Genomic DNA, 12,462 nt, shown 5'->3' with positions numbered 1-12,462 from the left:
CTTGCCCCTTCACCCCTCAGTTATGTGTGGGATCCTCAGTGTAACAGTGCCTGCACTCACCGTTTTGCTGCTTGCCTGGGCAATGCATTGGAGCAGACAAAACATTTACTGGGGTATTTCAGAACCTGTAAGTAGGTTCACCTTGGTATTGGCTATAAGACTGGGAGTGGGGAGGCATGCTATGGTGCAGCTGGCACCAATACCAGGCAGGGCTGGTGGGAAGCAGTACATAGCTGCAGGGAAGCTGATATGGTTTTGTCAGAGACCAAGTAAACCCTCAGTTCCTTACTTTGTCCCAAGTTAATAAGCAAGACATACTTTGATTTGACCTCTGGCCATGTACTTTAACAGACCTCCTTCTATTTGGATCTTGAGCTTGCTTTTTTTCTAGTGGCCATGATCTGAGTCTGTTCTAATGCTTGTCATGTCCTACTGGATTTGAGAGACTGGTAAGTGCTGTCTTAAAAGCTTTGCCTGCCCACCTCTGTCTTTGTCCATCTTGCCCTCTGGAGCAGCTCTATGATGCTACATGGTTCAGCTTTTCAGTAAGACCTGCTCTAACATTGATCCATAAGAGCTTGACCGTTTATTGCAATTAAATATGCTGGGACTTATAAGATTAAAATCCCCAGCTACTGAAAAGTGGATGGAATGTATCCCTGAGCGTGGTTGTTCCTACCACTTTGAAATACCAGGAAAAAAAACAAAAATTCACGGGGAAAATAAAATCAAAGAGAAAAAGAAAGTAGATGCTGGGATTCTGGACTCCAGCATTAAGTTACATTGTATTTTGTACAATTTCACAGCTTAAGTTTTTCTTCCTCTGTTTTGGTGTTGACTCCAGTGACTACTTCAGAAGCCAGAAAGTGGAAAAAAAATCAAAATGAAACACAGTGCCCAGAGTGGGAAGAGTGAGGCACATGCTCACCAAAGCATTTGAAAATGCTGCTCACAGTTGCAGCATGTGCATTACCCTGCTCTACTTGCAACCAAAGCAGTTTTTCAAAAAGATGGAAAATAGCCTCAGCCTGCTGCCTGCCTTCTCCCAAGTCCCTTCTTACCTAGTAACCTGTACCATCGTATCAGAAACTTCTCTGAACAAATAAACTAAGTCTTAAACAAAGAATTCAATTCATCTCCAGATTAAAATAATCATGTAATCCTTCAACCTACCAAGTTACCTTTCATCTTTCCTTTTTTTTTTTTTTTTTTAATTTATCTTACCAGCTTCAGCAAGTGGCTGTAATAAAGTGTCACATTAAGGTATTCATATTCATTCGTGTTCAGGTCTTTGTTCTTTTAATAGTGTTGGAAAGAATCTACAAAGAGTCTGTATTAGGCAGCTGTCCAATCTGGGTGTTTGATCTCCTTCTGACTTCAGAAGTCAGAAGAGGAAAAAAAAATAACATTGAGAACGGCTCTTTTGAATGTCAGAGGGGGAGTATACGATTTCTGAGCCTGCCAAGTGTTAATTGGTGCCTGCCCTGACCATGGTACAAGTAAGATTCAGAGCCAGTTAATGTACAGTCATGAATCTCAACTATTGACAGCGTGAGCCAGGATACAAGAAGGCAGGAAAAAGTGCAATTATTATGAGAGTAGCTCACAGAGGGTCTTTTCAGAGATCACTTCCACGCATCATGTTAAATCATGCTGTTTGGGCCCCAGCCACCTGACCAGGCAAAACAGATCTTCCCAAGGGAACAACTGGACAGGCTGCTTAAATTTCAGAGGTGCTTATAACACTGCACTCAAACAAAGTACTCATCATCATCAATCTCTGTTTCTAGCAAAGGGAATGAAGCCCCCCAGTAATACCCTGCACCTCCAGAACTATACACCCCTCTGCAATCACTGTTGTCATGGCAAGTTGATTTGATGCAAAAAAGCATCAGAAAGGAAAATAAAAAATTGCTGCTAAGTTCCTGAAGAAAGTAAACTGATTAATATTACAGCTATTAGCAAGCTGGCTCAGCAGACCTAAATGCTCTTTACAGTTTTGGGGATCTTAGCGGGGAAGGAAAACAGCCTACAGAAAAAAGAAAATGGGAAAAATCTTCCATACTAATTATTCCTTCTGATGTTTGTGGACACATTTCCGCAATTCTGATTAAATCTAAACTTGGGTTAGATGGGGAGGTAACACTTTCAGCTTCATCTCCTGAGAAATCAACCATCAGTGCTGAGTGACAACCACTTTGCTACTTAGCCATGACAGTCTAACTTATCCTAATGCAAATTGGCAACAGTTTCTTCTGTGTGTGGCAGAGGAAAACCAAAGAGAATTCAGATAGGGGAATTACTGTCATTAACAATCAATTTTTCTCTTAACAGCCGTGGTGGATTTAGGATTTCAGAGGCCTCCCCTTGTGACTCAGAGACCCTCCTCCCACGAGCAATGAGTTTGAAGCTGGAGCTACCACTGTGCTAAGGAAGCTCCTGTTCACAGGGTCACAGGCTGTTGTTGGTGGGCACAGATTTTGCTGAAGGGTAGGCTCACTCCTGCGGGATGGAGGGCAGGCCTCCCACTCCAGGTTTACTTAAATGCCAATAGGAAAACCAGATAAACCCCTGAAGATGGATTATTAGGCAGAAACATCCCCTACTTGCCCCCTCCTCATGCTGCCTCACCTGGGAGCCTGTACTGAGCCACAGTACACCCTCTTGTGCCAAGCTGGCTGGCTCGTGCACACATGAGCATGTGCACAAACATGTGAGGGAATTATCATCTGGCAAACTAAGTATTAAAATGTCTTTATACTATGCTTGAAAGATGCCTCTGAGAATAAGTGAAATGTTTTTTTTTCTTTAAATGGAAACAGAAAGATAGTAGGCTGGTATTAATGTTCCACCAGTTGTGTGCCTTTTGGATGCTAGATATAACTGTGAAAAAACTGACACCAAACAGCCTGCAGCTTTGCCCAGGAAGGCACCATTAATGGCAAAGCCATTAATCAGCTCCTGATGACTCTTGTCTACCAGCAGCAGTCAGTCAGGTCTCCACTACCAATCATCCATCATGCCATGCTCTAACTCACTGCACCATTAGCCACTGATTGAGCCTTAGTTAGGATGTACAAATGCCAGACACTGCTGTTGCTGCTCACCTCGGCTACTGGGATGCCTTCAGGGGGACGGCACTGGAGCAGGACCTCTTGCTCCAGGGACACTTCTTTCCCCAAGGGCTCCTGCTCAAAAGTTTTCCGGAGATCTGGGAAGGGAAAAGGAAAAGAATGAGTAATATTAACAGTTGGGCATTTAACTTAAATTTTATTGCCATACTGCATAAAATGCTCTCTAAACAGAGAAAATGGCATTTCTGTTCCCTGGAAAGTGAAGCACATAAAAAAGACTGGGACATGTTTCCACTTCATTCCGATATTAAGCAATCAAATGTTTCACAATTGATCTATTATTTATATTGCGGTAGAGCATGTGAACCCAAAGAGGATCCAAGGCATCGATGTGCAAGGTCATGTTCAGACATGGAACAAAAAGCAGAAGTCTCTTCTGCAGATAATGTTCATTTGGTAAACTAAGTACTAAATAAAGTTAAGGAAAACTAAATAAACATGTAAAACTAAAGTACATAAGTTGAGTAGTCTAAAAATCATGGATACAGATGTTCAAGCTGTGATTTAATGTAGTTTTCATTTACAGCCATTAATTGCAAAGCTTTGGCCAACTTGTCTTCACTTTATCATTAACCCTGTAGCACTAAATAGATTATAATAATAATTGTAAGGTGAAACCATGCTGGGATCCCTGCGCAGTAGCACAGAAATGTGGCAGGCAGAGAGGGCATCTAATGTACCTCCAAATGTTAGGCCAGCTCATCATACGGGAAATCTGTGCACTGTTTGGTTTTTTTGTGTGTGTGCTTCTGTAATATCTTTCCATTGGTGGTAAAACAGACTTGAGAAGTTCTCTCCTTACCACTGGGTCTGTATTTCTGCTATGGACTGGCACCCCCTCTGCTGTGTCAAGGAGGACAGGGTTTTGGAGAACTAAGCATTCAGCCCCAGTAGTGACTGGGGATATTTCTCCCTGCTGTTGGTTTCAGCTGCACATGGGCATGGGGCCATGTTTAAAGTCACATCAGAAAGCTGGCCTGACTTGAAAAAAAGTGATAACTTCTTAGTATCACATGTCAAGCTTCCTCAGAGTGCTTGTCAGCAACCTTGTCACACTGGATTTATTCCAGGGCAGCAAGACTAGTTCATGTGAAAGCAACCACAGCAAGACAATTTACCAGATCAGCTCACTTTCTGACTCCTGTACATAAGCTCTCGCCACATTGCCAGCTCCAGCATCACTAGCCCACCAGCTTCATCCCACCCGCTCTGACAGGCTGAACAGGTGACATTTGGTTTCTATGGCTCAATTTGAATAAAACCTAAACTCTCCAAGCGCCTTGTGGGTGAGAGTAATTCCAAGGACAAAATTCTGAGTTTTGGCTTGCTGTACTTCTGCATGTTAAACACAGAGATGAGCAGCTACTTCAGGAGCTGGTGGGTTTCTGAGGACATTACACCCTTTCTTTGGCCCAGGCTCCTCACACATCCTGTGGGCTTGATATGTGTCCTGGGTACACACAATGCCAGGTTAATGCAGTTTGCTTTAGAACAGCAAATAACTGAGGTTATGATGCTGGTAGTTCCAATATGATAATTTATTGCTAGTTCAAAAAGTATTTCCAAAAGATAATAATTACCTTCATTTTAGGTACACCTCAGTGCATCTACCAGGTACACCTACATGCATGGTGCAGACAATTATAACAGAAGTATCATGCTCTAATATCATGGCTGAGAATAAATGAGAAAGTTACCTTGCTGGTAATAGAAGCATGTAAGCACAGTAATAAAGAGTGTATTAATAATAGCTTTCTGGTGTTCAGATATGGAGGGACGAAGACAGCAGAGGCAGATTATATAGATAATAATCTGAGTTTTTTCTTTGACACATTGATTTACTGCCCTGCCTACCTTCCTGAAACATTAAAGGAGCCCTGAAGTTCCCCACAGCCTCATGTGCACAACAATCACCTCTCTCATAAAGCACCTGCCTTTAAAAAAAGCCCAAATTTTAGTGCATACAAAAGTAAACAGCATTAGTTTACAAACGTGTAATAACAGTAAAAAAAACCCACTTCAGCCTCTTTATTATCGACAGCTGGAATTTCTGGGTATTAACAGCCCTTTTTCCTTGGGAACCATTGCAGTGGGGCTGCAGCAAGTGAGATGAACCCTGCAGGACCTTGGCTCCCCTGGCTGCCTCTGCCAACGGGGCCTTGCTGTGGGCCAGTGCTTGAATGGCACCACTGGATTTGAGCAGGTCAATGATCCACAAACCCAAAATACCCTGAGTAACGGCCTTGACATAATAGACAGTAATGTTCTCAAAGGAGCCATTAGACACTATTGAGTACATGATACAAACTTGTGGGGAGAAAAAAAAGTACATAATTGTGTATTTGCAAGATTGGGAGCTCTTACACTGTATTTTGTTGGGCTCTCTCCCCCATGTTTCCAGCTTTATCCCACTAGAACTACCCACCACCTCCTCCTGCAGCCATGCCACCTACAAATAGCTAGAGACAGTGGCTGTGCAGGGCAGGTTTCATCTAACCAAGCATAAGGGTCCCTGTTTTTAACAGATAAACAAGTTAACAAGGTGATTTTTTTAAGTGATGAAAAAGCAGAGGGCCTAGACAAACAACTTTGTCAACTGCTGTAACTATTATGAAACACCCTGCTGAGACAGCACTGCAGTTTGAAATAACTGTTAGTTTGTTTTTTTTCCTGTGGTCCTTGCAATATGATTTCTGTGGATAACAAAGATGTCCTTCTAATTCTTCAATCTTCAGCTCTTTTATCATTTAACAATTATAGTCATCCTGGCAACTTCTCACTGTTGACCAGGCGTGGATAAGCTTGCAAATGTACTGAGAGACATTGGATCTTTTCCAAGCAGAGTACCTGCAAAAACATTTTTCACTTTTTCAAAGTGTCACATGAGATAAAAGCGCTTGCAAACAAGGACAGAATGGGTAACTTTTCCCAGAGAATGGTAAAGACAAATAAAACACATCCCACTTAAAAATAAAATAAGTTTTAACAATCTTGAGAAAATATACCTGAAAAAAAGCAAAACAATAAAACATTTGATCCATTTTAGGCCAGGACCTCTTTGATGCAATGCTAAATGACCTCCTTTTATGTTTAATGCATTTTTATCTTACAAACCACTCAGAAGTACCATTTTTGCCTGCTAAAGGTAACAGTTTCTGAAGGAACTCATGGCATTTCCCCATTTCGTCTTTTACCTGTCAGCTTCTAAGAAAGAGCAAAGAATGACCCTATTCGATTTTTTAATCAAATGTATTTTATCTCTTTGCTGTTCTGGGTTTTACTGTGACTGGTGGGTGGGTAAAACTTTAGGGGTATCTTTTATCATTTCTGAGAGATGTGATAGGAGGCAGACCAGAAGCCTTCAAGGCAGTGCTAATGCAAGGGTGACTAATGAATGAGCATGAAAAACGGACACTTGTCAGCCAGAAATTAGATGTAAACCAGAAATGAACAGAACAATGCAGCATTACTGTCAGGGAAAGATGAATTTCTGCCCTTGGTAGACCTTAAGGACTCTGTGCTCCTTCTAGTAACTCCAACGTCAACTTTCGTTCTATAACAAAAAATTCAAAAAATGAGTAAGCTTTAAGAGCACAAAAAGAAAAAAAAACACATTATTTTCTATCCAACTTTCATACTAACTATGCCAACTGAGAGAAATATATTTGGTCTGTACCTTCAGAGAAATAAGGTTTTAAGAATGTGAAAAGACTTTCACAAGAAGCACATATTTCTGTATAAAAGAGAGCTTGCTTTATATGGGTAAGTATATGCAGGCATCCATATAAACCCAAACATTTCATGAACAAAAAATGCAATTAAAATACTGGAAAAGGAATATGGCTTGGTATTATTTTAACCATTATCAGAGGACCAATAGGTAGCCAAGCTCTACACTTCAAGTCTACCTCCTACAGTCTAGAGTGTTCTCAAGAGGTAAAGTTCAATGCTGCTTTAATTTTACTTCACCTAATAAGAAATAACCAAACAGAAAAATAATTGTGTAAAAAGAGTGTGAGAATGCCATTGATGTTCTAAAAACTGAAAAAGGGCCACATTTATCTGAAACCCATTACAATGCATTTACTCCCCAAACTTGGATGACTGATGCTGAGTAAGAGAAACATGACTAATATTATAAAACTGGCCTGTTCCTCTTCCATCACTATCTATGATGCAGGTGGAGTTAAAAGACTTTTTTTTTTTACCCTGAAAAAAAATGCACCAGAGACTGAATTGCAATTCTAAATGTAAGAAACCACGTGGTATCAGACATACTTTGGCCTCTCTTTTCTGTTCACAGCTGAGCTGATGACCTTTGTGCAGGGATCAATCACACTGGTGGGTAAGTAGTGGGAAGGTTAGGTAGAGAAAACGTTATTTTCATGTTGTCCTTGTGTGGTTCCAGCTCTCTTTTGTTAACAAGATCAAACCAGCTTTTCAGTGAGACAGTCACAGGGGTGTCATCAGTCTGTAACTCAGGGGATCCCTCTGAAACCTCTATCAGGTGCTCTGCTCAGCGTGGTGCCTTGCCCTCTGGAGTGCCCAGCTGTATGGGCTGCAGGCTGGGCGTTGATCAAGGCCTCCTGCTGAACTACCCTCAGTGTGCTGCTGCTCACGGGATGAGACAATGGTTGGTCAGGGCTCTGCTCTCAGCTGGACTAAGCATCACAGGGTGGCACTGAGGAAAGGGGAAATTAGTCAACACCTCAAAACTCCATCTTTATCCTCAATACACAATTCTGTGCCACTCTTGCCTTCTTTGGAGGGGCTACTTCACACCTGGCCAGCCCTAAAGACAAATGCCACAGCACCTTGAGGCTGCACCAGCCACCTCCTCAGCCTGGAGAGGAACATCAGGGCCAGTGGAGCTTCCTCCTTTCCAAAGATGCCTGGCAGTGAGCAGCATGGGCTGAGCTTGCCTGTAGCCCTCCAGTGGCCCAGTGAGCAAGACCTTGGGCTGCCATCCCATGCAGCCAAGAAGCACCATCAGCTTTCACAGCCAAGCAGCTGATGGAGACTGAAGCAGACTTCTTGGAAATGTCCAGTGTGTTTTGGGGATGCAGGTTGCCCCTTGCTGACCTGAGGTACTGAATGTGAGGAACACATTTTGCCTGCCAGGCTACAATCTGCAAGACACTTCGCCTGAGCCCAGAGAGATGTATTCACAGCCTGACTGAATGGGCAGTGCACACCCCTCATTCTGCCGATGGCATCTCCAGCCAGCTGGGGATAAGCCTGCACCCTGACAACTCCTCAGTGCCCACACATCGGCAGAAAAAACATTTTTTCCCTTCCTCTCTTCAGCTCTAAGCTAGTTCAGCCAGATGCTGGAAAAAACAAAACACACTTTTGCTACACAGCTTTGTGTGGGCTATGTTTATAACTAAGAATGACCCACTTGGTCAATACCCACTTGGTATTGTTACAACTGTAAAAAATGCAGGCAAGGAAACTTCATCATGAATTCTCTGAACAGATGGGTTCCCAGGTGTACATCAACTGCACTCTTCCCCTTTTATATTTTTACTTGACAGTTTGACATTTACTTTTCTTTGTAAGTTTAATGTGCAAACTAACTTACCAACCTAATCCTAATTATTATTTTATGTGATGATTGAAGATGGAATTCAAAGTTCTCATTTTCTAAATATATCTAAATGTAAAGTTCAAATTACCTAACCTCAACAGGTGCCCTTTTAGATTACAAATACACTAAAGACAGACATTAGAAACACCAGATGTACATTGCAATTCATATGTGGAATTGAATTCCACAACACATTGAAACACTAAAACAGAAAATAATTTGTATAAACGTGGTATTTTGTTGCTGCTCTTCTGATACACTAAGCGGACTCACATAGCTATCTGGTCACTACTAAAACATACACAAAATTTTGATAACTTCCTGGCTGCATATGTGTTTCACCATCAGGCCCTAAGTAGACTCAACTGAAATATGATCATTTCCTAGGCATGGCAGTATAGACGCTATATTTTCAAGGCTCCTACTGAGGGATTAATTCACATAAATTGAGTAAAGGAGTTTCCTTTTGTTTTTCTAAGCAATACTAACAGTGAAGCCTAGTCCATCCTAATTTATAAAGTCTTAGCTCTTTATCACAAAGCAATGTGATTTGTATTCATTACTGTTGCAACTGCATCCTTAAGTATGGGAGCTGGTCATGCCTGTTCACTTGGGAATCAGTACAGAAACATGCCTGTCAGGAGCAAAAACAAAGTGGTAGTATCAAATATGTTAAATGCTAAGTTAATTCTCTGCTGCCCTTTTTGTGATCTGCTGTTCTCTCTTCAGCAACCTCAGCTCAAGACCACATGCCTTAGTTATCTCTTTATTAACTACAAGCAGCAGATATTGATCAGTAGCAATTTAAATGGTACACAGTGATGGAATTAAGACCCTATCTCTGCTAACTCTCATACACACTTATCAAAGTGCAAAAAGCACATTTTTTGGTTATTTTTTTAATACTGGATATCCTGGATGTACCTCCCTATTAAAATTTTGAAGTGTTGTCCTTCCCAGCTCTCTCTCCTTATCTTGACATTCACTGAACTATGAATCTACTGCAACGTGCTATAATGCTTTCATGGCTACAAGAACATGGGCTCACAGCGTTGCTTGAATTAGGTGTGTGAAGAGAGGGAAGAAAGGCACTGCAGCAATGTAACATATGGAGCATGGGCCCCCATACTAAAAGGTGAGATAACCGAGTGTCAGTAAAGAATCTGTGGATTTTTTCCCCATATCTGTTTCTTTGTATGACTGCACCCCTCCTGTAAGTGGAGATAAACCATCAGATGAACTAGTCTGTTTTTCTGTATTGCATTTATCGTATCAATACACAGTATCTGACATGCATATATTAGCCACATTCCTTTGAAGAAATCTCTGGGGGAAAAAAATGCTTTTAGATGAGTACACAGGAAATTAGTATCAAATTATACAAAATATTAAGAAGCACAGTTCCTTACTACATCAGGGCACTTTATTATTTTTTTTTTAATTCTGATTTTAAGATAATGAATAAAGGAAGAGACTATACACATTCACTGCACGAATCAGTTAACAGAAATTACAGAGAAAGCTGCTATTTTCTCTTAGGTTTTCAACAAATTCAAAATTGGAAGCCAATTTAGGGTTTATATTGTTACTATATTTTCTCAAGGACAGCATGAGTTAACACAATGAAGTCAGTGAGGCTACAGTAACACCAAACAAGAGCAAATGAAAAGTGAGGATGCTCTATGCACACGGGCTCAAAGCAATTTGTCTTAGCTACTCCTTTATTATCTGATCTAAAAATTAGGTCAAATCCTGCAGCTATTGTTTAGTCTTTATCAGATGTATTTTCCAGTGGGTTTAACTCGGTTACACAGGCTCAGACCTAATTCACCCTTTTAACAGGAATTTTACCCTTTTAGGTTTCATCTGTTCAATGACATCAGCCATGTTGCATAAAATTCACATTAAAACTTTGTATTTGGCTTGGGGTTTTTTTGCAGCCAAAGGTAAAGCTACCCAACTGCCCTCCACAAAACTAACGTTTATTTAATTGAGCAGAAAAACTGTATCAAAACATATTAGTGACTCCTAGTGCTCCTGATAGGATGTGCCTGGAATAAATAAGAAACGTTGGAATAAACAGGAAATGTGCTTTTAGCACTTTCATAGGCCAGTATTTCAGAATATGCATTATATCTTTCCAGCTCCACCAATATACACATTAGGTGTCTCTACTTTGTTGGTTACTGAGATAGCTAGAATGGCAAAGAAAAAAATAATTCCAACAAATCTGCTAGTTTAAGAAGATGAAATGCTCAGCTCTGTTCTCATGAGAAAGCCAGTGCCTTAGAAAGATGAACTCTGTGAAATAGCAAAAAAGCTCCTTTTCAGAAAGAGCCGGCACAGAAGGGAGTGATTTCCTAGCATAGCCGTGGTTCAGGAGTGCAATGGCAAGATGCCATTAAATGCCCCGAACACTTTGAGAAGCCAGGATGTTGGCTTTAGACTCAAACTCTTTTCCTGTTTATATTGCTAGCATGGGCAGTCTTTGAAAACCAGCAGCATCTTCACTCCATGTTTATAGATTACTCCCTTCCCGAATAACTGAAGCTCTTGGCTGGAGCAATGTTGCAATTGATTTTCACACAGAACTTTCATTGACTAGGTTGTTAGGTACTTCTGACACATGCCTGACCCCTGCATTAAACAAATACAGGCCGCTTTTCCAGGATGCACATTTTTCACACTTTTAAATTATTTTTCAGTTAATTCTATTACACGCTCAGTGAACAGAGATGTTGCATGCTATTTTTTTTGTTTGTTTGTTTTAATGGAGTGCTGCTCCAACCCTGGAGAGGACACAATAATTCCAGAATAAGACTGGTGGACTTAAGTGAGAAAAGAGATAAAGAGGAGAAGGAAGAAGAGAATAAGGAGGAGAAGATGAAGAGGGAGAAGGAGACAAGCTTTTCTTAATGCTCTAGGTATGGCTAATTATGCTACAGTTGTACATGTCAAAATGAAATCACCAGGTTCAGGTATTATGATAAATGATAATATAACTTAAGCAGGGCACTGTACATGCTCCATTTACACCTAGCCATTCCCAAAGCGGTCAGCACTCACTTTCTGTACCAATTAAAAGCAGAGATCTTGCTGCTGACAAACATGCAATTATAGCTTCAGACAGAGTTGTAGAGATGGACTCTTCTGTCCCTCTTAAATTTTGGACATCCTTATTTTCTGAATGAATAAATAGTGCATGTACCTTATCTTGCATCCCAGTCTCAGGGGATTGTATAACCACCAGAAGACTTACCAGCTGTGATTAAATTTTATTAGAAAACAACTATTACACTGCTAGTGCTTCAATCCTCTGAAGTGAACACTGTGGATACAGATAGGTATTGGTATTCCTGAGTCCATAGTTTGAAATAGTGATCTTACAGGCCAAATTACATCACAAAGTAATACCCCATATCATATGTCTGTGTTCCTAAAAAAATGGTCCTGAGCTACCTGAGAAATTTATAGAAATGTGTGAAATTTGAAATGGACAATTTCGTAGAGAACACGCTTTCGCTGCTGTTTGAAAATCTCCAGTTTGAAGGTCTAACACTTCAGCCCTTAATCCTCAGGAGTTTAAGTGATTTGCCTGCGTCACAGCTGCCCAAGAACTTTGAATTCGGGAACAAGAAGTTAAAAAAAACTTCAGTAAAATACAAAGGCACATTTGAGTTTCAGGCACATAAAACTCCCTGGGATTTATTTAATTAGACTTCTAAAAAAAACCCCCAA

General features: G+C 40.7%; 1 protein-coding gene across 2 annotated transcripts in view; it reads right to left on the bottom strand.

The window, feature by feature from the left end:
* The window catches only part of UNC5C (unc-5 netrin receptor C), a 257,762-nt gene that overhangs the window by 58,876 nt on the left and 186,424 nt on the right, over positions 1–12,462 (bottom strand). For both annotated transcript variants that reach the window (XM_051617618.1, XM_051617619.1), the window contains exon 4: positions 3,108–3,211. In XM_051617618.1, coding sequence (XP_051473578.1) covers positions 3,108–3,211 — 104 coding nt within the window. The remainder of the gene's footprint in view (positions 1–3,107; positions 3,212–12,462) is intronic.

This window comes from Apus apus, chromosome 4 (assembly GCF_020740795.1).
Source record: "Apus apus isolate bApuApu2 chromosome 4, bApuApu2.pri.cur, whole genome shotgun sequence".
Lineage (NCBI taxonomy): Eukaryota > Metazoa > Chordata > Aves > Apodiformes > Apodidae > Apus > Apus apus.
The sequence above is the reverse complement of the archived record's forward strand: the minus strand, read 5'-3'. Positions and strand labels throughout refer to the sequence as shown.